We start from the raw sequence: 23758 nt of genomic DNA on the forward strand, positions 1-23758 counted from the left end.
TTGTTCTCTTCATCAACAATTCTATTTGCCGATATATCGCAAAATCGATGGGAAGCTTCAAGGAGTCTTGAAGATTCATCTCTAAATCTATTCTCGGCAGGTCTTGCGCTTTAGGGCTCTGCCAAGCCAACCCGTTTAATGAAAGCCTCCAGTATGCGCGCTACCAGAGTTTTGGACTCTGCGGCTGAGGACAGCTTATGCTGCTTAATGAATTGGCACATATCAATTGGTGCTTGGCATCTCAAGTGTCTGTCTCCACCTTGATAGCGATAATCATTTCCCATGTTTTGATTCGCAGACTTCCACTTTCGTCATTGTTTCGACTTTATGTCAAGCTGTCAGGCGGCGTAGAATTTAGATCAACAATAACCTGGGCACCAGATGCGTGGCTAGATACAGCCCTATATCTATTGCTCCTCATAAGCTCTGCCCCTGATCCGAGCGAGAAGTTCAATCATCATCGTCGCATCGCGAGCTGGCGACCATCTCTGGCTCCCGTTATGTCTGTATCCACGGGTACAGTCCTTGATCAATCTAGCAATCCCTGGACTCTGTCCTCAACATGTCTGACCCTGAGCGCTCCCATGAGGCTAAAAATGTCGCCTTCAACGAAGATACACATCCATCGACATCCGAATCCTTATTGACACGGCGGCAATGGATTACTCGTGCAAATCGCCAACGAACCAATTTGGACGAAGTCGAGGTTGACGAGCGTTCCTTCAAACATGCCCACATAATACGACGACCTCATGCGTTGCAACACTTTCATCAGGAGCATAGGCCGAAAGAACGACTTGTCAGATCAGACAGCGCTAGCTCCGGTGAAGGCGAACAGCGGGCTACAGACAACTTCCTGGTACAACTTACCCGTCTAGATCTCTTCATCGATCTGATATGGGTCGGTATCGTCGCGAATATTTCTGCAACATTTAGTGAACAGGCCTTCACTGATAGCGGCGTAAGCCAAGGGACTGCGTTCTTGGAATACATGCTTCTCTTCATACCGGTATGGAGACTCTGGGACTATCTGAGAGAGTATGGAAGCAATTACTATAGGGATGATGTGGTTCAACGCAACTTCATGGTGTGGATTCTTGTTCTGAGTGTACTCTACGGAATCAACGCTCCTTACGCCTTCACGCCTGACGACGAGGGCAACAGTCTTACGTTGCTCATATGTATATATCTCGTCGCCAGAGGATCATTTTTGATCGCATACGCAGTTCAAGCCGGATTCCTGCCATTCCTCAGACGTCATGTTCTTTTCCAGGTTGTCACAACAGTAGCTATTAGCGGCTTATGGATCGCAGCCATATTTGTTCCTTATCCTGGGAAACTTGGTCTCCTACTTGCTGCAAACCTCGCCGAGCACCCTCTTGCAATCTTCATGGCTTCACCGGCCTCAGATCCACTATTGACAGGCGGATGGGAACATTCTCCAGATGTTGAGCACTATGTGGAGCGTATAGAAGGATTCTTCATCATCATCCTCGGCGAAGGAGTCTTCAGACTGATAGAAGGAAGTCCGTCCGGCATGGGCCTCAACGCTGCGAGCGGCGTCGTTCTTACAGCTTTGTTGCTTTATTATTGTATCCATTGGTTATATTTCAATGGTGACCAGAGCAAGGTATATGTCCATGCATTGCGACGAAAATGGTGGAAAGGTTTTCTTTGGAAATTGTGAGTCAACTCTCTTCATTAACGTAGCACAAGCTGATTTTAACAGTGCCCACCTCATCATTTACGCTGCTCTTTTGATCCTCGCAGCTTCGGTCCTCTTTCTTGTCGAACATCCGGGAGAGAAAGTTTCGACGACAACCTCAGCAGAAGTATCTTCCGAAACGGATCCTGTGTCCACTGAAGATTTGCCTCATTTCACGCTGTATGCTTTATGGTCAGCATCAATCTCTCTTTCAAGTACAATCTTCGCCATGACAGTGGCGGCTCTTTTAAATCGACCGCTCGACAAACCGAAGACTCTATTGATCAATTCAAGATGGATACGATTGGCTCCGAGACTCCCCGCGGTAGCTCTCATTATATGCTTGCCTCTATTCAAGAGCTTAACAGCTGGTGCTTGGTGCGGAGCCTCAATTTCTATCCTTTATGGTGTGTTTCTCTGGGAGTGGATGGCTGGTATGGAGCGAAACTGGCAGCTTATAGAACCGAAAGAAGAAGGGGATTAGTACAATGATTGCAAAGTAGTTATCCTGTGAATGTAACATACGTTGAGATTTAGACTTATACATTCCATCGCTAAGTGCTGCATGAGAGTGAAGCTTACTCCATTTCTTATATGGTGAAGAAGCTGGGAATCTGGTGGCAGCACGCTAGGCCCATTTCGTCAGATCGCGTCAACTCACCTCTCACGCGTCAGAAACCCCGCCAAGTTCACACTCTCAACCTTCGAACCTCACACGGCAAAGAACAGTCTCTTCCTTGAATCCAAACAATTGACCCGGAAGGAAAATGAGCTCCACCTCCCAATCAGCACAAGAAACGGCATCCCAATCCATGCTTCCAGCCATGCATCCCCGCGAACTCACCCTCATAGTCGCCGCCACAAATCAAATGGGAATCGGCATAAATAACGGCCTGCCCTGGAAAGGACTCAAGAAAGAAATGGCATACTTTGCACGAATAACCAAACGTGCTCCTCCAGGCGTACTTAATCCCTCTTGTTCCCCGAATTCATCCGGCTAATCATTGAATTGATTCGCAGACCACGAATGCATTAATCATGGGTCGAAAAACCTGGGACAGCATACCCCCAAAATTCCGCCCATTGAAAGACCGAACAAATATCGTTATAACTCGCTCCCCGCTTCCTCCTCCCTCTGAACGCGAACCTGGGAAACATATCGTGAATTCTATCGCAGAAGCCGTTGGATTCGCTCAGGAAAACAAGAGTGAGAGGATATTCGTTATCGGAGGAGCGGAGATCTATAAAGCTGCTTTGGAAATGGAGGAGACGAAACGGATATTGTTGACGAGGATCAAGGGAGATTTCGAGTGTGATGCATGGTTTCCGCTGAAGTTGGGAGAGGATGGTAGCGCGGAGGGTTGGAGGAGGAGGAAGAACTCAGGGCTAAATAATTGGGTGGGGGAGGAGGTTGCCGCTGGGGATCAGGAGGAGGCGGGGACGAAGTACGAGTTTGAGATGTGGGAGAAGGTGGAGGATTGAAGTGTTAAAGTTCGTGGTTGGATCAATATTGGGAGCCATTTCTCGGTGGCTGCCCAAACTACCTCAATTGCCTTGAGAACCATGATACGATGCATTACTCTTGGACTCCTAGATCTCGGTAGAGGCATCAAACTCCCGAGCCAACAATTATGGCATGGAAATATCTGACTTCGTCCCGACAATACTGGCCGGAAATGTCCAACATTGGGCCAGGTATCGAGGACAAAATATGCAGATAGGATCCAAACACTCAAGCATAGAAATACTGGGGCCTAGATCAGACATGTATCTCGATTAAAATGTGCGACTTTATTTCAGAGATCATTTTCGCGATCATGTACGGCTCAAAAGGGTTCTCTATCAAAATCAGATTGTCCGAGTTAATCTTCACCACTACTCCTACTACAATATCCGAGTCATAGGCCGACAATTTAAACACAAGGAACGTGAACAAGAACACGTGCCCTTCCTTGATGCTTTTTCTCTCACTTATTGGGCTCTTACTTCAACCGCGGCGGCTTCAACACCGAGGTTGCGGGCAAGTGCGTAGTCTCTAGCACCAAGATGCCATTAACGGACAAAGTATGAAGACTTTTCAGCAATCTTTCTACCCTGTCATCGACCCAAGCCAAGTACTGCTCGTAGGGCGACAGATCTTGCTTCTTAACAGGCTCAGGTACCTCGAAGCTCACATGCTTTGACTTTCTGTGTTTAGGGCCCTTGTGACTTGTCTTGTGGATGTCAACGTTAGATGCAACAACCTCGACAGTTTCGGCCATGTTGACTTGAGCCTCAGAAGTGATTTCAAGGATGTCGTTCAAAGTGACCTTGGACACTAGGGATGGGAGATCGCCAAGGTCGGTATCGAGAAGAACATCGGAGGCGGCGGCGATCTGGCTTGCGCTTCGGTGGGAATCGACAACCTTTTCGTTCTGGGGAACAGCGCAATTAGCATAGCTATATCAGAGGGGAGAGACTTGGAAGAAAGAGACTCAAGACAATCAAGTCAACTCCACATCGAAGATGATCGAGTCAGTCATCAATTATAATTGTGCTCTAAGCCTTGACATCTTGACAACGACGAGATTTGGAATGCCGCAAAGCGTAGGGTGGCGAACGCAATATGAGGAATAAGGCCATGTGAAATGAACGGAAATTCAATGGAGGGAGACTTACTTCTGGGTAATCTGTCATTTTCTCGGACTGGAAGAATTTGCCGGTTTGGCGTTGTCTTCAGAAGACGAATTTAAAGGGAGAGGTCAAGGGCGCAAAGAAGTGACTTCGATTAAATCTGGCAATGAGGGCTAGTACACACCTATTCAAACCTATTCACGTATTGACTGTAGCCAGTCGATTGTCAGTTACAGATTCTCGTTCTGTTTGACACATATAAGATTTATACGACGTATCAATTTTCACAGAATCCAATAGTTTTGCCAGGAAGATTGTTTATTTGCCTCATCGTCTATGAAGCTCTTGCTCGTTGTCCTTGAACTCCTCCCCAATTCTTATCAACACAACCCAGGAACTCTACCAAGAAGCCTGTGCACGTCCTATATAACTTGAATTAGTTCCAAGCATGATGTTCTTCCGATGTCTCTACATACCCCAAAACCCCAGCCAAGTGTAGTAAAAGAACCAGAATTTGAGATAAGCAAGGTTTCTCAGTGAATCTCTACGACGGACTCTGATGGAGGCGGCATCAAATCATCCATCGTGACCTTGTAGACCAGCATTGGCACCTCTTCATTGTCAGTCTTGGCCCGAAGCTTCGGCTTGGCCTTCTTCGGAGCTGGCTTCAAGACAACATTCAACGATGGGGTCGTGGCATCTTCGGCTGTGGTCTTATCAGACTGCGCTAGAGGTTCTTCACGGGCGACATTTGATGACTTCGGAGGTTTGCTTGCGTCGTTATGATCGGTAGTAGCGGTTACGCTGCTACCTGACTCGAGAGCGGCTTTTCGTTGCTGTGTGAGAAATTTGTCAGCAAATCCCCTCACAATTCTAATTGTCAATATGAAATGGGAGAGAGGTGGTGTTCGAGGGAGTGGAACTTGTGTCCTGGTCTTCTGGACAATTGTAGATGTTTGCGAAGCGAAGATATAGACATCAGAGGGCGTTTCAAAAGGGAGCAAAGCATGAGACCGATTGACAACTTACGCTTCGAGTAAGGACCATTATGGAAATTTTTTATTGTTGATTTCTGTTGCGCTTTTTCTGCGTTTGAAGAAAAGAAGAAGTGTATTTGCAGACGGCCTCGTTGCGAATCGGAAAAGTGGCCTCGCGTGTTGCGAAAGTGGTCTCGCGTTATGATCCGGCGCTTTAGCTGACGCAATATTGTCCAATACGTATTCACCAGAGAGCACAGAGTCGGCTATCTTGTATAGATGTAGACTAGCTGTGATCCGCCGTCATTTATGTTTCATCCGCTGTCAAAATGTCGCTTCATCCTTCAAGCCCGGACTAATGCACAGATGACTAAAATGTCTGGGTATGAAAAGACGATGACAAGACTGTGACTGTCTATACATTACATATGGATAAGAGCCTTCAAGCAGAAGAAGCCTTCATGTTGACGAGCCGCTCGAAACCAATAGTAAGTACATCATTGTTCAAAGAAAACGTCTTTGGAAAGGAGTCCTAAGTATCGAAGCTTCCGCTATAATGATATTTATCGCCGATTATTTGATCAACGAAGTCGTTTCAATAGTTCTAACCAGACTCCCCGTAGTATCATGAGCCTGATTGAGGGTGTCTGCTTCAAGGGGAAGCAACACCAGAGCATGTTCCGATGTACAGACATTGACACAAGCATCAGAGCCTGATTCATGTGATAAAAGACCTAAGCTCAAGAGAATATTTCATTTAACTTTGAAACATAGGCCATAAAGTCTGGGACACAGCTACTTTGTCCTGTCGCTGTGTTTCGGCGATAAGAAAGACTACTTGGATGTTCTCTAAGAAATGCAGCTGAGGCATGGCAAAAGCGCTTAGACGAGCTCTCACTAATCTGTGAGACTAGAAAGAAGAAGTCTCGACAAGATACGGCACCGCATTTTTCATAGAAATGGTGAATGAGAATGTCGCTACGGTCTCGGCTACAGGCCAAACACAGCCATTTCCGAGAATATTTAGGATAGAAAAAAGGGGTAACTCCTCGGTGTTATTACTGTCTTGTGGCATCAAGCTTGTGGAAATCTAGAGTGGAAGAAAAGACTTCTGCTGAAAGTGTCAGAGATATTGCTGACCGTAATAGATCAAATTTCCCTTTGACTTGTTCATGACCAAAGGAAATGTTGAATTCGTATTGCGAACTTCGCACTCCGCACCGCCAGTCTTCGATCTCTGATTAAGGTGCTTGAGCATTTGAAGCACTTTGAATTACATTCAATTATTGTTATGGAGGATATGAAGCCTGATCTTGTTCGAGGGTTTTCTGATCAGGGGCTGGTTCGCTTGTCCGACCGATTCTAGGTGGACGACAACCAGAATGACACTTAGATACAGCTAAGTATGTATTAAAGACTTTACATTCAAGATCGATACTTCGTTCTCATCCGAGGATTTTGTGAGGAAGAATATCATGAGATATAGTCTGCTTCTATCACGTTATGCCGAAGGACATGACCTGCATACGAGTTCCGAAACCTTTCCACAGAAATCCGGAAGTAATTGTTTCGGAGCACATCCGAAGGATCATACTATAATAAACACCAATCCTGCATTTATTCGGAGTATCTTGTTCCACAATTCTATTTAGTCTTGAAGCTAGAATGCCGCTTACCGTGGTACCAACCTTGGTACACCCAGAAAGTGTGAAGGTCGGGGAGATTTCTAAGAATCTTATATTTGAATAGTTGCTCAAGTCTCTCTATACTCATTAGTTGTGGATTGTTCTGAAACCTTTCGCCTGTGGCGACCATACCTGGTCGTAGTCTTTGTGTCGGTGATAACGATGGTCATGTGGTGTTCTAGTCCTTGGTTTATGTTCCTCGCATCCTTTATGGCACGAAGTTACACTATGTATTCATTGTAATCCACGGAATAACTTGCCTCTGTCCATGTTTCGTAACCAAAATCCAGCTCCAGCTGCTGCTGCTCCGGGGTCCTCAACCCTTGTGCCTAACCACTTTACCTACATCATAGACTTTCACCTCTCTTTGTCGTTAAGATAAGTCAGATTTAGCAAGTATATCACTATTTAGAGGCCAGAGGAATGAGATATCAGTCATATCTCAAGTTGCAGCTGCTGCCACAGTTGACACCCAACCTTCACTTGGAACTGGGGTTCCGTCATCCCTACCCTTGTACATTGTAACTCCCGCACTATCAAGTCACTAGTACCTTCATCATTAGTGCGGCTAGACTTCATTGATCTGAAGATCAGATGCATGCGCCCTCAAGGTTTCTCAAATTTATAAATTGGTCCCGAAGAAGGGTAATTGAGAAGCATCACTGCACAAAATTGGAACGAACTTGAGACTACGAAGACGTCCGCTATCAGTCAACAATACAATCATTAGAACCTGTTTCGAATTCTGCAGCCATCTTCTTGTCTTAAATAAAGCTCATGCAAAGACTGCCCCTTCTCTCCGGCCTGGTAGCTGTGATATCAGCCCAGGTGACAACAACTTCGTTGCCGCCTCTCAGCTCACCGGGTAGCATCTGCGCCTACAATTCTAGCAACTGCCAGAGCATAACACTACCATCTGGACTTTACATGTGTTCTTGCAATATTGGACCAGATCCGTAAGATCGCTTCTTCCCTTGCTCCAATATCAGCTGACGAACTAATTGTATCCAGTATTCTAGCAGACTTCTACACGGAACCTCAGTGTCTGGGCTCCTTTTGGCAAGCTTTTGGCCCATATGGGACCTGCATCAACCTTCCAGACTACTGGGACAGATCAGCCTCGTCCATGTATTATTATTCTCAAAATGTGTGCTGCGTCTACACTGATAGAGATTGCAATACGGTCGGTCATGATTGGACACAACTTTCTGGCAATGGGCTTCTTGGGCAGTTTATTTATCCGTACGAGAAGGGGGTTAGATCTGTCCGCTGCTCACGCGCCGTTGATGCGCAATCTTCTTGTTACGATTCGTATTTCACTTACTAGGTGCGAAGGGGCTCTATATCTCTCAAATGATGTTGGAGGGAGTTTCTTGGTTTGCTGGCTGATTTGGTTGAAATGCCTCGCAGGAAATTAACGAGATATGGAACGAAATGGCAAAAGACGCTGAGTGTAAGCAGGATCCTTCATTCATTAAATGAAACGGAGCTCTGTTAAATATAGCATTGAGTTTCTTTGATTGGGAGATGCTCTTGCTGACCTCCGTGTCTAAAGCTCCCGTTTTCGTAGTCTCATACTCTGTACAATATACAAAGTTTCCTGATATCTTACAACAAATACCTTCTTTCTCCATCAAGGCTGTTTGCCACCTGGCAAGTCCGTCCCAGACGCGTTCTCAAACGGTAAATCCATCATCTGACTTCTTGATTTGACCAATCTTTCTTCCTCAGCTGGACTACCAAACTCCAACTTCGCCCGCATGATGGATTCATCAGGCACAAGATCGAGGCCTTTCAATGTTCTCCTCATGTAGCTCACAATCTGAGCCAAACTTCTCACATCTACATTTTCGTCTGCCTTGAAAACATTTCGCCAAATAGCGGCTGCTAGCACAGCATCGCCCTTGTACAAGCCCTCGTCATAAGCAGCAAGCAGACCTCGCCATTGTATGAATAGGTCCTTCAAATATTTATTTCGTGTACCACGTGCGTGCATTCCATGATTGATCGTCATCTTGTTCTCTGCATCGTAAAAGAAGTGATCGAGGAGATGTTGCTGCCATGGCTGAGCGATATGTGGTTGGAAGCAGCGGAAGCGAGCTGAGAGGAGATACATATGTAGCATGGTGACTTGAGACCATGTGCTGAATGTTGGCTTCAGACCCAATTCTAGCTCGTTGTCAGTACTTGGAAGCATTTTCTGTGCAGACAAAATACCTGTATGCCACCATCCTTCGCCAATACCAACGTCCACTCCGTCTTCTGTCTTCGGCATCTCTTCACCTGTCTTTGCTTGTGGGATTGTGTAGTCCGCTTGTTTCGCGCATTCCTTATATAGCAATTCCGTCGCTCCATATGCAGTATATGTCTCTGTAGCCCCGCCTGCGAGCTTCTTCAATTCTCTTGCAGCCTTCAGCCTCGTAGGTTCTTTCTCTGCTTGGGTAGTATTTCCAGTTGCGCGTTCAGGAGTGACGGGTGGAATCGATGTCGCAGCAGTCGCATTGGGCCCAGGAAGTTCGACATGCCTCGGAGGGGTAGTCGTAAATGTTCTAGAAGAAGGAAACGCTGGAGGTGCTCTCCGTGTCTATGAAATTATGAGAGATGATACCAAAAGAAGCCTCTTAACCACTTACCTGGGTTACTGAACGTGATTGTCTCTGTAGTGTTCGGAGACACGACACACAAGTTTTCGAAGCCATTGTTTGGGAATTGAGGGAAGAATTAATGGAAACCTCTCATATATCAAGCTCTCTCGGTCGAATCGTAGATGTCATCACAAATTTGGACAGGGTTCAAATTTAGCGGCACGCTACGGATTATCTTTCTGCCGGACCCCTATTCTTATGTTCGAGAGTGATTGATTTCCCCTCCAAACAGACTTTGTTGAAGGAATAAAATACGTCTGAACTCTTATTTGGTATCATACCATCTAAATCTACGTTCAAAATCTTTCCAATCCAAACACCCGTCGAACAAAAATCCTCTGCTCCTACCCAGCCCACAAGTCATCCACTTCCAATTCATCTCATCATCCACTATTTGCTGGGTTCAGCTTACAAAAGTCAATGTTCCCATTCGCATTATTCCCCCAATAGTTTGGGAAAGGAATTGGCTTCCCGCTTGCCCCAAAGAAAACGAACGTCATGATGAACACGATGACCTGAGTACCTCCGTCAAGCCCCGCACAGAGCACATAATTGTACTTCAAGAACCACTCCGGCTTGTATCTTCTGAGATAATATTGACTCCAGAAGGCAACAGCCAAGAAGCTGATGATAGCAGAGTTGATTCCTGTCACAAGCCAGCCAATGTGCCAGCAAATGATGGACATGTTGAGATGGTTGAACCCAACTTTGGGGAAAAGTCGATGTAGGAAGTAGCCTGGAAGTGGTGCTGCAAAGCCGATCACGAGCCCAAGCGGGACCCATTGATAGGTGCTTCCCCAACTATACATCTGTTTGGCAAGTCCTCCCCACGTGATTGCTTGAGTGTTGAAGGATTGCAGAGCCTGGTTGATCAATCAGTCGAGAATCAAGATCATGGATTTGAGAAACTCACTGCTCCAGACCAAATATGGGTACCTTCAATCGATAACAAGATTTCTCGCTGGTTTGTCGTAATGGATAAAGTGATGACATAGTTGAGGATAGCTCCAACCAATGTTCCAACCATTTGCATAGCAAACGTACATCGAGGAGAGAGCTTGGCATATTGTCCAAGTTTGAGATCTTGAAGCAGAAGCATGCCTTGTCCAACGGAGTTGTATCCAAACAAAGTGAAATACCTGCATTGTTGTCAGTGTTGGTTAGAATAGCGAATTTCTGGGTACACTAACATGTTCGTCAAAGGTCTTCCTGGTTCCAAGTAAGCACCAATCATTTGGATGATGGGCTGTACATGAAGTTGAAAGCCAGTCAAGCCATATTGTGCTCCCATGAAGAGAATCATTATACTAGCCAAGATTACAGAGACTATAAAAGCCCACCAAGCCATGCCGGAATCTGCTTCGTAGATACAGATCAAGCCAACAACACCAGAAGCCAGAAACACGAGCCCGTACCACCAATCCGGAGCATCTTTATAACGAAGCATCAGCTTGTAATGCGGATCCATGTTGGCAGTCTCTTCCTCAGTCCGACTTTCCTTCTTCCAAAACATCCAAGTGGATGGTTTTACTAAAGATTTAATGCTCGCAAGAGACATAAAGTCAAACGCCGACTTCAGATCGTCCCAGTGGTACAGACACATATGTGTCAAAGTTGCTGTGATAGCCATATTCTGCGTCAGCACATAACTGGCGAAAGTGGCAGCCATGTATGGAATGCCCGTTGTGGCAAGCTTCGATTCATCCAAGACGCCATGCTCGTTCAAAACAGCTGTTTGGTTGAAAGTCACATAAGATGTTGAGTTCGACTCTGGTGAAAATAGTAGCTGTGAGAGAAACGGAAAATCTTTGGCCCGCCAGATATTGCCGTAAAATATACCAAGAAATACAGCGATGTTCAAACAATAGCCGACCATGGTGTTGAATTGAGTCTGGGCGCAGGATTAGTAGTGTGGACCTGCACAGCGAGATGATCAAGACATACCTTTAAAGGCAAGTAGAGAGCGCCACTCCCGATGTATTGGAAATCAAAGCACAATGACAGGAACCCAAGACCTTCGTTTCCGTTACCTCCTCCGAAGATGTTGGTAAACACCAGGGACTTCTGGTTGGCCAAGCAGAATACACTGACCGCAGTCAAGATTGGCATAATGTATTCAGGGATTAGTTCCCAGACGAAAATTATAGCGAAAGCCCAATAGAATAGTTTCAACTGCGGCTTTGTGTCTACCTTCTTCCTGTGAAGAGTTTCTAGCAACGACATGATCGGTAAATTGGCAGGGTAGAAGAACTAAAATGTCTTATGAGTACTTATGAGGGCCAAAAGTGCGGAGTATGTACCTTGGTTGGGTAACTGAAGTCAAAATTAGAGAGTTAGTAAAGGCTTGTTTGGAACAGTCAGCAGTAGGTGGACGGAGCCAAATTAAGTCCTTGGAATGAACAGCAGAGTACTTACACCAGGATCTTTCGCAGTAATCCAGCGACACCGTATCCCAGGATTTGCGAAGAGAAGATGAGAAAGATACAGACTGCGGCATTCGGGGTCTTCGTATACCACAATCGCTGAACCGCAATTACTTCTGCTGCCATGGCTGAACGCGCAGCCGTTGAGGACATTATGAGAATGGCTGCATGCTCTTTGTGATTGAAAGAATGAGGATTTAACCATCTTCCCAAGAATCCTGACTTTGGTATGTATTCAAGAACTAGAGCTAATACATAGCTTATGACGCAAAGGAAGGTTGCTGAGAGAACAATTCCTTGAGGCTGTCTTCAAATTAGCACCAGGAGACAAATTGACGTATTCAATCAAGTCTACATAAAGTTAAAAGTCTAACCTTAAACTGATATATTGTAGCCAAGACCGCTGAAAAGCACGAAAGTCCAATGCCTGTCATGAGGGTCAGGACTCTATCAGGAAACACTTGCAAATGTTACTAACCTAGACTACAAGTCAAGTTAGCCACATGCACCGACTGAAACAGCAAGTGCAACGTTTTCTGGGTATCTCATACACCTGAATCCAGATGACAATTTAAGCACTGGGTTTCAACTTACAACCAGGTTCTGAACGTCCAAGGGTTGAGCGATGGATCATCATCGACATGGAGTGCATATAATGCGATTTCCTCCATGTTGCTCACCTTAAGTCTCGAATCAGCACCTTTTCTATCGTAAGTGCTCAATTGAGCCGAAAAACACAGACCTTCTCAGAAGCTGTCAGTCCCTTCCCAATGCCGAATGACTCCTCGTCCACAGGAACATATTGTATTTCTTCATCAGTTCCTCCTTTTTCATCGATCTTCTTGTCGGCTACTGTCGTTGTTCGCTTCTCTGACACATCGTGAACTCCAAGCTCTTCCAATGCTTCAATGCCACTCGAGTGGCCAGTGTTGAAGGCCAACGCAGGATCACCGCCGAGTGGTGCGCCCACCTGGCCTGGCATTCGAGAGGCCATTGTCGGATATGGAACTCGACGTTTCCCGAAAAACAATTGTTAAAGGAAACGAGAAGAAAAGATCTCTCTGTATGACTAGATTTATGAATCTCAAGATTGTGAATTGCTCGGAACTTGCCTTCCGCAAACCATATCTTCAATCCCTGAGCTTGCAATCACCAGGACACAAAGCTGCATATAATCGTAACATCCTTCTCGCTCACTATCATTAACTTTTGTATCCAATTGCCACTCTCAGATTCCGTACAAGGATCGTCATGCATAAGTTATATGGTTATCAGGACCGGTGTGATAACCGGTTAAGGTTAAGGGAAGGAGGGGTCGTCGCTCGACCACACTACCAGTGCCCATCGTGCGTCGATCTGTTCCCAGCTGCCCTTTTAGTGCTTATTGCACCAAAATATCGGTATACCACAAAGTCGAAGTAGAAACAATGCAACTACACGATTTCAGGACAGGCTTCGGAGCTGCTGTTTCTGAGAGAGCACAGCATTTCTTTCCTTTAATTGCCCCTCATTGTCTCGTTCCCTCCACGCTCACTCCGGTGCCAAGGAAAATGATTGAACATGAAAAGGTAGTATTGACGAAACTCTCAAGATCAATGTAACGAAGCATCGTGTGTATTCGTGTTCTCGACGAATGAAAGGCTCTCTGTGCTTGACGATATGTTCGGGCTGCCTTATCAGTGAGGCAATGCCCTGCAGATCACTTGAACATCCCCGTCTCTGGCAGGATTTCGCCGAAAGCTTCTGCCATCATAATCGACGCAAGCTGATCGAAATAACTTGTACTATTGGACATGGAGAGAAACGGGCTCTGGGCTGGTGTGTCTCGACGGCGGTTGCTTATCTCAACTCCATCCTCGAAGCTTCAATCGTGACTCAGTGCCTTCTTCAAGTGAAAGTGGGATACTTGTGTCTTGTACTTCTTGGCACGGGCAAGTACTCATGGCTCGCTGCGGGGAAGCATACCCTGTGTCGATACCTGAAGAAGCTGCGAGTCTTCATAAGATGTCTCAAAGTTGCTGTCGAGTGTGCAGTCGACAGCGTTATGCTATGCAGATAAAAGTATGATTCAATACTTAAGGAATGAGAGAGGGAGTGGGATATCAGTGGTATTTATATCTGCTGCAGCAAAATAGGCAGCGATCAATCCTAATTTGTCTTTACCAACAAAGTGGTGCCGCACTTGTACATGATTACCATATTTTATCAGATCTACATCCTGCATTCATTTCGAGGCTAATTGTCTTTCCCGACTCAAAGGTAATGGGGACGAATCTCGGGACTTCCTTTCATCTATACCTATGTTTGCGCTTTCGAGATCCTGTATTGCTCGCGAATCTCTGTCACCTATTTGCAAGAATTCAACTAGTTTGTATTATCTCGCAAGGATCAAGTCATCAGATTGTTCCCTTTTCTGCACTCTGGAGATTTCTACACTGGGACTTCTAACTCGTCTCCTTTCTTCCAGCCAATACCGATCCAAGCTTTCATCTCAATTCTCACACCTCCCTCTACTTCCTCGAAAGTTCTCAACTTTTTCAACTCTTCCTTGAATATCCCTTTCACGTTTTCCATTTCGCCATCGCTGAACCCGCTGAAGAACATTTGCTTGGCGAGTAGCATATTGTTCACTAATTCATCAAGACTTCCTGCCTCCGTGTAAGTCACACAGGGTTTGACCTCAATGTTATTTCCGAAACGGCCATCTTCAAGTTGTGCAGCAAGCCATGAAGCTTTCATCATTTCTGGCATCAATGCCATGAGTTTCTGTGGCTCTTCGTTTGGTCTGATCGCGCGTGCAGTGTTGTAAAATGCATTGAGCCACACTCGATCTATCCAACGTTAGTCAAGCATTTCCAGCAAGGAGGGTTGAAATTACCGGCCCAAGAAGACACCAAAGCTACACCTCCAACTTTCAATACTCGGAACAGCGCGCTTGTTATTCTGACTCCAGAGTCATCATCGCCAGGAACAAGCATCCCCAAGTTCGTGAACGCATGCGAGAACGTCCCATCTTCCAGTCCTTTCAAATCCCTTACATCTTCAATTCCCGTCTGAATATTGCTCCACCCTTCCTTTTCAATCCTATTCTGCGTTTCTTCGATCATTGCTGGTGACCAGTCGGTGGCCATGATTTTGGCATCAGGATGGAGGAGCTTGATCTGCTCGCTTACGATTCCTGGTCCACAAGCATTGTCGAGAATATAAGAAGAAGGTGTGATGGGTGGAGAGAGGTTCTGGAGCATCTGTGCAGCAACTAATCGAGTGCAGTTGCCAGACATCCGCTCGTAATTAGAGCTGTATGAAGTATTGGGCTTCATGGTTTGAAAGACTCTAGAGAAGTGGAATAGGAGAGATAGACTGCGATTCATGAATTATAGAGAGAGTTGAACTTGTCAAGACAACTTTCAACCATTTTTGTGAAAGATTTATACTCTTTGGTGGTCAAGGGGAGTCCATCACGTGTCCACGAATAAGTCTCCGCATGTCTCCGAGATGAGTCTTCAGTATACGAGGCCTTGTTCTGATTGACCAATTGTCGATCTGCTAAGCCTAGGATCATATAACTAGCAGAGAGGTTACTCTCCTCTAATTTCCTCTGTGTTCCAGGTTGTTGAGTATTGGTCACGTGAAATATCTCAGACTCACTTCGAAGGTTCTCAAGCCAGTAACCCAGATTTAATGATCCGTTGCTCTCAAATGCTGCTTCGATCGTATTTTAAAGATCATCGTTACTGTAAGACACCATTAAATCTCTTTCGGGGTCCACCTTTTCAGCATCTTTTCCCAAGGAGTCGAGGGCAACAAAGTCATTCCAAAAGAGAAAAATATTCATATATGCTTGATGAAGTGCCATAGGACAGCCGAATGTAGAGTCTGAAGGAGAATAAACTGCGCTGACCACGAACTTCCCATCATGACTTCAAAAAGTTTAACAAATCCTGGTTGATCTCCTCAATGTTGAGATTTGGCAAGGCATGAGCACCACCAGGGTATTCTTTCAACGTTCCCTTTTTCAGCAGCTTGATACCTTCCCTCGCACTATCATCGATTGGCACAATCTGATCATCAGTCCCATGTAGCAATAATACCGGGATATCAATCTTTTTCATATCCTCCGTCATATCAGTTTCCGAAAACGCCTTGACACAATCATAGGCATTCTTGAATCCACACATCATGCCTTGTGACCACCAGCTTTGAATCAAGCCTTGACTCATCTTTGCGCCTGGACGATTGAACCCGAAGAAGGGACCAGTGGGTACGTCGAGGAAAAATTGAGCGCGATCTTGAATCATTGCGGAGCGGAAGCCATCGAACACTGAAATCGGGAGTCCTTTAGGGTTGGACTCCTTCTGTACCATGACTGGAGGGACCGCTCCGACGAGTACTGCTTTTGATACTCGGGATGTGCTGTGTCGACCGAGAAAGCGGACTACTTCACCTCCGCCTGTGGAGTGGCCAACCATCATAGCATCCTTGAGATCAAGATGTTCTATACAAGAGTTAGTAGTCATTTCTTTTGAATAATGAGGTCCCTAGGAGGACGAACCGAAAAGTACGAGCAAGTCGTCAGCATAGGTGTCCATATCGTTTCCCTCCCATGGTTGAGAAGACCGCCCATGACCTCTTCGATCATGTGCTACGCAGCGATATCCATGAGAAGCGAGAAAGAACATCTGGTTCTCCCAGTTGTCGCTGTTCAAGGGCCAGCCGTGAGAGAAGACGACTGGTTTACCGGCCGGGTTGCCCCAGTCTTTGTAGAAGATCTCAGTCTTGTCGCTCGTGGTTACAAAAGGCATCTTGATTGATTGTAGAAGATGTGTGAAAGATAAAGTAAAGTCAAGGAATCAGATGAAGATGAATCTGAGTCTTTTGAAAATGCTTAGAAGACAAGCTCGATACTTATACACGACTTCTGTGGAACTTCGGATATCTCTCTCATCTTGGCAGTACTACATTCCATCCCGAACGCTTGACATCTTGAGAAGCTGCATGGCAACCTGTGCCTAGCGTAAGGCGATCGAGATTGATAGGTCTTTCAGAAGGCCCCCCCAGCTCCTCGACAGCAACTAGAAGCCAAAGTCTCTCAATGCTCGGGTGATCTGCATTTGACATGCTTGGCATTTGCCCTTCTTCCAATCCAATTTGAATGGATCAATTCGTCCTGGGTAGTGTAACACTGCAGCTCTGATTACTATCCTGGCAATGTTCGATGCCAGCGGATTAGTCACTCTCGGCTAATCTCAGGGGATCTCGATTAGGATAAGAACTTTTTACCCAGAATCTTGGAATGAGAATCGAGATATCCAGCTAGATTGTAAGAGGAAGGTGTAGGCGTTATAAGCTGGTTGACTGTGGTTGAAATCGGTCTTAGGAGATATGATCGTTCCAGGTCGTGAAATTTCGAGTATCATGTGATACATCAAAAGTTCGAACACCCAGCTTCGGACAACTTCTCTCAATGATACGCCGAATAGTAAGGATAGCCGTGACCATGAACAAAGAAGTTAGATGTCAATCACGCAGTAATGTTTGCCAACAAGGCAAAAGCACGATTCAGAAGAGCATCAGCTAAGGAATGACATTCAGAAATCTACTTCGATCATAAGGATGGCTACCATAATAGTAACTTTGAAACACGTACATATTCTTACAATTACAAGATAATAGGAAATAAAGGAAATCGTTCTTCAAGCCCTGATATACACACTCTATCACCAAAGATATACCTGAAAGTAACACTCTCTAGTCTGAGCCGACTACCAAGTAGCAGGTCCAAAATGCTCCCCAGCAGCAACTATAGCTTGCACTGCCGTATCCTGCGCATCTATGGTCGCGCTAACAATTGAATTACCCCACCAGTTTGGCGCCTCGACGTTGTGCAGCGTGAACGCGAAGAAGATGAACAGCGTGCTCAGCGCCAAGCCGAGATCCAAGCCAGAACTTGTCAGATAGTTGAGTCGAGACCACCATCCGAAGTATCGTTGACGAATGACCTTCTGGAAGATGAAGCCGATGATACCCCAGGAAAGATAGTTGAGTGGAGTCGCGGGGGGAATGGATCCAGCTCCACCGAAAATCAAGGGAGCCATAAGGTACTTGATGGGGGACTTGGGCCATTTGCGGGCTGAGAAGTAGATCGCTACAGGAGTGATGGCGCCGACGAGGAAGAACCAGAAAAGACCGGAGTATATTTGGCCCGGGGAGAAGATGCGTTGCGGGCCGATCAGACCCCAGATAATCGAAGCTTGGACTACGTTAGCAGGGTATTTGCGCATGGAATTTGTAGAACACATACCTGAGAAGAAGACTCGTCCGCCTGGGCATGTGAAATGCTCAGTTTGATGAGGTGTGCATACATCTTTGATGTTGGTAAGAGCAAAGTTGAGCACTGCTACTTGAATGAAGCAAGAGAAGGTTGTCGCTACAACTTGGGCCATGAACATGGTTCGGGGTGGGATCTAGTCATATTAGTAAGCGTCGCTTGCTATACATTACAAGCAGAACTTGCCTTCATGTAGTGTCCGAATTTGAGATCAGATACGAATCCAAGAGCTTGTGACCTGAGATTTATAAGCTTGAGTTCCATGATACACGAAGCAGACTTACATGGTGATGTATCCGTAGGTCTTGAAGATCATCAAAGCGAGTGGTCGTCCTGGCTGAATGTAACCGAAGATGAATTCCGTGAGCACATTAAGGCCGATTTGGGTGTTCGTAATGGCTTGAATAATACCAATGGGCAAAGAGAATGCGAACGAGATACCCAACGCGAGTAGAAATGCCCACCACGCTAGAAACCGATTAGATGATAGAAATTAAGAAGTTTACCAAGAACTCACTGAGATTGGTTGGGAAGGCTAGCACTGTGATGAGACTGAGACCGATCATGATAGCGAACAAAGCCATGTACCACCAGGTCGGAGCCTCCTTGTACTTGCTCATCAACTTCATATGAATGTCAGGTTCCTCCTTAGTGCTGTTTCGGAATTGTTGCCAGATCTGCTTTCCATGATTCAGGTAAGTATACACAATCAAAGCTGCAATGGCCGCGAATGAAAGTCCATAGGAGAGAGCGAATGTGGTTGACAAGAACAATGGCGAGTATCCCTTGTAGGCTTCCAGGTCGAGAGTGAACTGTGGCGTGAGGATTCTTGTGGTGTTGTAAGAGGCACCCGTATTGTCATACGTTATGCTATCACTCATTGGCAGGAACTTGGCACTCCATGTTCCACTGTAGTGTAACGCCGAGGCACCAATCATGTAGAAAGCGACGACGCCGATCATTGTGTTGGCGATAGCGAACCACGGAGGAATCAATGGAGATCCAACGAAACCGGAGATCTGAGTCCAGTCGAACGTGATAGGAAGCAGAGAAAGTCCGGTGGTGCCTCCAAACAATTGATTGACGACGACGTTGTTTGGTGCAATCCAGGTAGCGAAGGCAAACACACTCAAGAATTGCATCAAGAATCCAGGAATGAAGTAGTAAACAAAAGCGCCGGCGCAGACGTAACCAAACCATCGATATCGCGGAATAGTGCCACCGAGGATGGTGGGATCCGGCTTTACGGCAGTTTTCTCATACATAGCGTTCATGAGCGTGACGCTGACCAAATTACCAGGCCAAATCATAGCGGCAGGGTAGCTATTCATCGTTAGCAAGCAGATTGGGAAGTAAGAGCTAGGAGGCGTACACCAAGAATTTGCGCATCATTCCTGCAATACCGTATCCAATGGATTGAGTTGAAATGACCAGCAGAAGCTGGAACAATATGCCGAAGTCTTGCTTGTAAAAGGCGATCTGAGCAAGGAGAATGTCGGTAGCATATGCAGCAGAGAAACTGACGCTAGCCATGACAACGATAATCGAGTGCTCCTTGATGTTGAATGGCCCTGGGTTGAAAGACCATTTGAGCCCAAAGGTGCTGAATTGGCGTGTCGGCATGACCTTGGCCCATCCATGACCAAGTGGCCAAGCAATAATCTGTGCCACCAACGCTCCCAAACCGATAGAGGGAGCACGTAATGAAAATAGTGTGTTCATAGAAGCTCCAACGACGACCAGAGTCATTCCAATCACCCACGCTCGGATTGTGTTGGCAGGCACATCTTCGTCTAATGACCCAATTAGCGACATACGTCCAAGTACGAGAATACCCTGGAGTTTAGGGCGCCCCGTGTCTATGAGCAGAGATTCGACTGAAGCTTACCGTAGTTGTGGATAGCAGCGCGGACCTCGGGATACGGAGAGTCCTCCACCTCCTTGAATGCAACTTCATCGTCGAACGATGAAGTGTCGAGGATAATCGACTCTCTCTTGTCCTCCGGGTAGTTGGGATCTAAAGGATTAGCAGGTATCCCTATTCAGTTTTCTGCCAAACATACCCCATGTTGACAGACGTTCCTTCAGATCAGTGACTGGATCCGATTGCCTGTTCTCGTATCTGGAGACAGCAGTACCAATATTCAGCTCCCGGCTGCTGACCTCAACATCGTCCATCTTCGGATTCCAGTCCTTATCATCATCCAACTCTGAGTATTGACGTGTCCTTGGGTTGGTCGTTCCTGACGACTTCCCATCAAATTGTAAGGCCATGATGGTGGATGGCCTGGCGACACGGAGAACGGTCAACGGTCTGAAGAGCCATCTTCGTAAGGCATAGACAACATATAAGACAAGAAACTGATTGAGTGCTGTCCAGCATTGCACAGTCCACTAAAAAAAGGAGGCGTACCACACGGCAAGATCTCTGACTTACGTGAAGCAAGATGGCTGTGGGGGAGGGGTTAATTCAGATAAGATACTTTGCTGAGATTCGCCTGATTCTGACCTCCAGCCATGGAGTGGGTAAATCACGGACGCTCCCCTTGATATTTTGGCAACCCTAAATTGTCGCCGCATGCAAGTCCCTGTCAGATCAAGCGACGGCTTCCATGCAGCAGATCTACAAAGGCCCGGACTGCTGGGAGGGTAGTGCCATTGCCGAGAGTAAGAAGGTCTGTTCGGCATGCGATTGGGTGTTACATTGTGCAGAGCCAAGAAAGTAAACCGAAAGATGACGCTGCTACAGCATTTGTCTATGCAAATTGTGTGAAACGAATCTGCGGCACGGTAAAGAAACAAACTTTTATGCACCGACGATTGGCAGCGCTCAAGCTGGGACAAACGAAACAAGCTACGGGCATTTCTTTCTTGGCTTTGCTTAAATGATAGACTTCTCCCAAGCCGAGCAAATTTGTGGCGATCGCACTTGCTGTCTAACATGTAGTCTAGATGTTTGTCCGAAACCAGAAGTGATTTACCTCTGAGCTCGAGTGAGGACCAAGGCCTTCTAGCCAAAATGGCCCACGTTAACTTCTCGAGTGGCGTTCATTTCGAGACAAAAGATAACGGGCGACAAGACTTCTTCAAGTACTTGATGGGCATAACGTCTGAGGCATAATGCCAAATTTGTCCGGATCAATATGCATTGATAGTTGTGAAGCAGAGAGTTGTGTCGTTGCGTGTCTCAGATATCGAGCGGGACGGCATTACTTGCCTCCGAAAGAGCTAGGGCTAGCCTTATTTGGACTAATTATGGGGTAACTTCCGAGAGATAATTCCCTGCGAGCAGACAAACCTCAGCTCAAACAAAGCATCTGGACCCCCACGACTGATATGATGGCTGCACAATCATGCGACGAGTGGTAGTAACCGGCCTTGGAGCTATCACACCCCTGGGCGTTGGTATTCGACGAACTTGGAGCCGTCTTCTCGCGGGTGAGAGTGGCATTGTCAGTATTGCTCAGTACACGCCGGCACCACAATGGCGGGAGCTTCCCAGCACAGTTGCCGGAATTGTTCCAGAGGGGAGTAAAGACGAGGGGAGATGGCAGGCCTCGGACTGGCTAGACAAGGGAGATGAACGTCGAATGGCAAAATTCACACAGTACGCAATCGCTGCCACCGACATGGCCCTGGATGATGCTGGGTGGAGACCAAACACACAAGCGGAACAGGAAAGCACCGGCGTGTGCTTAGGCAGTGGAATCGGAAATCTTGAGGAGCTTTACAAAACCAGCGTGGCCTATGATAAGACTGTGAGATACCTGCCGAGCATACTGGAAGCAGAGTTATACTGAGACTCGATTGTAGGGCTACAAGAAAGTCTCTCCTCTGTTCGTTCCACAACTACTCATAAACCTTGGCGCGGGTCACATATCCATGAAGTATGGATTCCAAGGTCCAAATCATGCTGTAACGACTGCTTGTACGACTGGTGCCCATGCTATCGGCGACGCCTCGAGATTCATTGCTTTTGGAGACGCAGATGTGATGGTTGCAGGTGGCTCGGAATCTTGTATCCATCCGCTTGCACTTGCAGGTTTTTCAAGGTCTCGTTCGCTTGTTACCACCTTTAATCACGATCCCACTGCATCCTCTCGGCCATTCGACAACGATAGAGGCGGCTTTGTGATTGCCGAGGGCTCAGGAGTGGTCGTCTTAGAAGAGCTGGAACATGCAAAGGCACGCGGCGCTCGCATTTATGCCGAAGTCAGAGGCTATGGGTGCAGTGGCGATGCTTACCATATTACTGCTCCAAGAGATGACGGGAAGGGAGCTCTGCTAGCCATGAAGCGAGCGTTAAAAAACTCTGGCATACTGCCGAAAGATGTCGATTACATCAATGCCCATGCTACGAGTACACAACTTGGAGATGTCGCTGAGAATGCGGCCATCACAACATTGATGCTTGGAAGTGAGGGCGTTGATACACCGGGCCAGATAGCAGTCTCCAGCACGAAAGGCGCTATCGGTCATCTACTTGGAGCTGCCGGCGCTGTTGAGGCAATATTTTCGATACTGGCTGTGAAAGAAGTAGGAATTCAATCTCCTGGAAGACCATTGCTGACCCTTGGCATAGAACATCCTTCCGCCAACCCTGAACCTTCACCATAAGGGCGAACAATTCAGATGCAACTACGTCCCGCTGGCAGCTCAAGAGAAGACCGTCAACGTAGCGCTATCGAATAGTTTTGGCTTTGGAGGTACCAATGCCTCATTGGCCTTCTCAAAATACAAGTGATACCACAAGACTGTACTCCACTCAATGTATATTCTTTTGATTGTATTCGTCTATGAAAACCAACGTGCTTTTTGCTATTGTTTCGCTCATCTTGATTACCACCACTGTTCTATGTTATGTACCACCACTGTTCACATGCCCAAAAGTGTCACCACGCTCAGTGTAGAATTGACGGAAGGCATTCCAGTTCCTGCAAGTGTAGACTTGAGTAGTACCAACCAAGTTAACGTGCGGTGCCTCGCCGTAGGGTCGCAATGGGACTGGACTCAGATCACCAGCACACTGGATGCTCTGTCGAAGTTGCTCCAAACAGTGATCTAAACGATTGTCAGATTCGACTTTCTAGAAGCAGTAGGTGATATAAAACTAACCAACGTGGATCTGCTGTAATCCTGGTGCGAGCTTGTGCTTATCATGCTCTATGTAATATTCATGATTCATGGCCTTGCGGATCGAATTGAGACAATGCAATGAGTGCATGACTTCTGGTCTGGATCGTGTTCAGTAAATAGTTGGCCTGATCTGAAATCGGTGATCACATACTCTGCCATGTAATATCCTTTGTACGGGACTGGATTCTCCAAGTGCTGAGCCTTTTCCTCCGTAATGACCAGATACCGTCCTGTAATCCAGTTAAG

The 23758-nt window shown here is 46.4% G+C and overlaps 12 protein-coding genes across 12 annotated transcripts; 4 read left to right on the forward strand and 8 right to left on the reverse strand.

Annotated features, from left to right (window-relative positions):
* Nucleotides 1-188: 188 nt before the first annotated feature.
* LY89DRAFT_683088 (uncharacterized protein) lies at nucleotides 189-2240 on the forward strand. The gene is made up of 3 exons (XM_018214636.1): nucleotides 189-1680; nucleotides 1709-1712; nucleotides 1737-2240. The coding sequence occupies exons 1-3, from the start codon at nucleotides 563-565 to the stop codon at nucleotides 2187-2189; spliced, it is 1575 nt and encodes a 524-aa protein (XP_018073513.1). The 5' UTR covers nucleotides 189-562; the 3' UTR covers nucleotides 2190-2240.
* A 289-nt stretch (nucleotides 2241-2529) lies between these two features.
* On the forward strand, nucleotides 2530-3187 carry LY89DRAFT_581151 (uncharacterized protein; the record flags this gene model as incomplete). Its single annotated transcript, XM_018209098.1, has 2 exons — nucleotides 2530-2667; nucleotides 2726-3187. 2 exons carry the CDS (start codon nucleotides 2530-2532, stop codon nucleotides 3185-3187), a joined length of 600 nt encoding a protein of 199 aa, XP_018073514.1.
* Nucleotides 3188-3687: 500 nt separating this feature from the next.
* Nucleotides 3688-4381, reverse strand: LY89DRAFT_667154 (uncharacterized protein; the record flags this gene model as incomplete). The annotated part of the gene is made up of 2 exons (XM_018212957.1): nucleotides 3688-4119; nucleotides 4364-4381. 2 exons carry the CDS (start codon nucleotides 4379-4381, stop codon nucleotides 3688-3690), a joined length of 450 nt encoding a protein of 149 aa, XP_018073515.1.
* A 294-nt stretch (nucleotides 4382-4675) lies between these two features.
* LY89DRAFT_683089 (uncharacterized protein) lies at nucleotides 4676-5398 on the reverse strand. Its single transcript, XM_018214637.1, has 3 exons — nucleotides 5348-5398; nucleotides 4795-5154; nucleotides 4676-4740 (listed from the first exon to the last, which is right to left on the reverse strand). Exons 1-2 carry the CDS (start codon nucleotides 5363-5365, stop codon nucleotides 4852-4854), a joined length of 321 nt encoding a protein of 106 aa, XP_018073516.1. The 5' UTR covers nucleotides 5366-5398; the 3' UTR covers nucleotides 4676-4740; nucleotides 4795-4851.
* Nucleotides 5399-8435: 3037 nt separating this feature from the next.
* Nucleotides 8436-9721, reverse strand: LY89DRAFT_683090 (uncharacterized protein). The gene is made up of 3 exons (XM_018214638.1): nucleotides 9614-9721; nucleotides 9198-9564; nucleotides 8436-9149 (listed from the first exon to the last, which is right to left on the reverse strand). Exons 1-3 carry the CDS (start codon nucleotides 9677-9679, stop codon nucleotides 8614-8616), a joined length of 969 nt encoding a protein of 322 aa, XP_018073517.1. The 5' UTR covers nucleotides 9680-9721; the 3' UTR covers nucleotides 8436-8613.
* Nucleotides 9722-9880: 159 nt separating this feature from the next.
* On the reverse strand, nucleotides 9881-12760 carry LY89DRAFT_479021 (OPT superfamily oligopeptide transporter). Its single transcript, XM_018207829.1, has 9 exons — nucleotides 12643-12760; nucleotides 12527-12531; nucleotides 12423-12475; nucleotides 12041-12351; nucleotides 11926-11938; nucleotides 11570-11875; nucleotides 10816-11516; nucleotides 10539-10764; nucleotides 9881-10488 (listed from the first exon to the last, which is right to left on the reverse strand). Exons 1-9 carry the CDS (start codon nucleotides 12717-12719, stop codon nucleotides 10009-10011), a joined length of 2172 nt encoding a protein of 723 aa, XP_018073518.1. The 5' UTR covers nucleotides 12720-12760; the 3' UTR covers nucleotides 9881-10008.
* Nucleotides 12761-13467: 707 nt separating this feature from the next.
* LY89DRAFT_479019 (uncharacterized protein) lies at nucleotides 13468-14157 on the forward strand. Its single transcript, XM_018207828.1, has one exon. The coding sequence runs from the start codon at nucleotides 13682-13684 to the stop codon at nucleotides 14105-14107; it is 426 nt and encodes a 141-aa protein (XP_018073519.1). The 5' UTR covers nucleotides 13468-13681; the 3' UTR covers nucleotides 14108-14157.
* A 321-nt stretch (nucleotides 14158-14478) lies between these two features.
* Nucleotides 14479-15368, reverse strand: LY89DRAFT_731581 (S-adenosyl-L-methionine-dependent methyltransferase; the record flags this gene model as incomplete). Its single annotated transcript, XM_018219583.1, has 2 exons — nucleotides 14479-14879; nucleotides 14927-15368. 2 exons carry the CDS (start codon nucleotides 15366-15368, stop codon nucleotides 14479-14481), a joined length of 843 nt encoding a protein of 280 aa, XP_018073520.1.
* A 594-nt stretch (nucleotides 15369-15962) lies between these two features.
* On the reverse strand, nucleotides 15963-16850 carry LY89DRAFT_695810 (Alpha/beta hydrolase protein; the record flags this gene model as incomplete). The annotated part of the gene is made up of 2 exons (XM_018216787.1): nucleotides 15963-16543; nucleotides 16601-16850. The coding sequence occupies 2 exons, from the start codon at nucleotides 16848-16850 to the stop codon at nucleotides 15963-15965; spliced, it is 831 nt and encodes a 276-aa protein (XP_018073521.1).
* A 787-nt stretch (nucleotides 16851-17637) lies between these two features.
* Nucleotides 17638-20714, reverse strand: LY89DRAFT_683093 (small oligopeptide transporter-like protein). Its single transcript, XM_018214639.1, has 8 exons — nucleotides 20440-20714; nucleotides 20265-20393; nucleotides 19749-20169; nucleotides 18894-19699; nucleotides 18661-18844; nucleotides 18563-18614; nucleotides 18350-18512; nucleotides 17638-18298 (listed from the first exon to the last, which is right to left on the reverse strand). Exons 1-8 carry the CDS (start codon nucleotides 20552-20554, stop codon nucleotides 17811-17813), a joined length of 2358 nt encoding a protein of 785 aa, XP_018073522.1. The 5' UTR covers nucleotides 20555-20714; the 3' UTR covers nucleotides 17638-17810.
* Nucleotides 20715-21663: 949 nt separating this feature from the next.
* On the forward strand, nucleotides 21664-23143 carry LY89DRAFT_612706 (3-oxoacyl-synth). The gene is made up of 3 exons (XM_018210636.1): nucleotides 21664-22134; nucleotides 22190-22912; nucleotides 22959-23143. The coding sequence occupies exons 1-3, from the start codon at nucleotides 21730-21732 to the stop codon at nucleotides 23118-23120; spliced, it is 1290 nt and encodes a 429-aa protein (XP_018073523.1). The 5' UTR covers nucleotides 21664-21729; the 3' UTR covers nucleotides 23121-23143.
* A 130-nt stretch (nucleotides 23144-23273) lies between these two features.
* Nucleotides 23274-23600, reverse strand: LY89DRAFT_564048 (uncharacterized protein; the record flags this gene model as incomplete). Its single annotated transcript, XM_018208508.1, has 2 exons — nucleotides 23274-23437; nucleotides 23492-23600. Coding segments are annotated over 2 exons (273 nt in total), but the record flags the coding sequence as incomplete, so codon positions are not given.
* Between the last annotated feature and the right edge of the window lie 158 nt (nucleotides 23601-23758).

This window comes from Mollisia scopiformis, assembly GCF_001500285.1.
Source record: "Mollisia scopiformis unplaced genomic scaffold LY89scaffold_8, whole genome shotgun sequence".
Taxonomy (NCBI): Eukaryota; Fungi; Ascomycota; class Leotiomycetes; order Helotiales; family Mollisiaceae; genus Mollisia; species Mollisia scopiformis.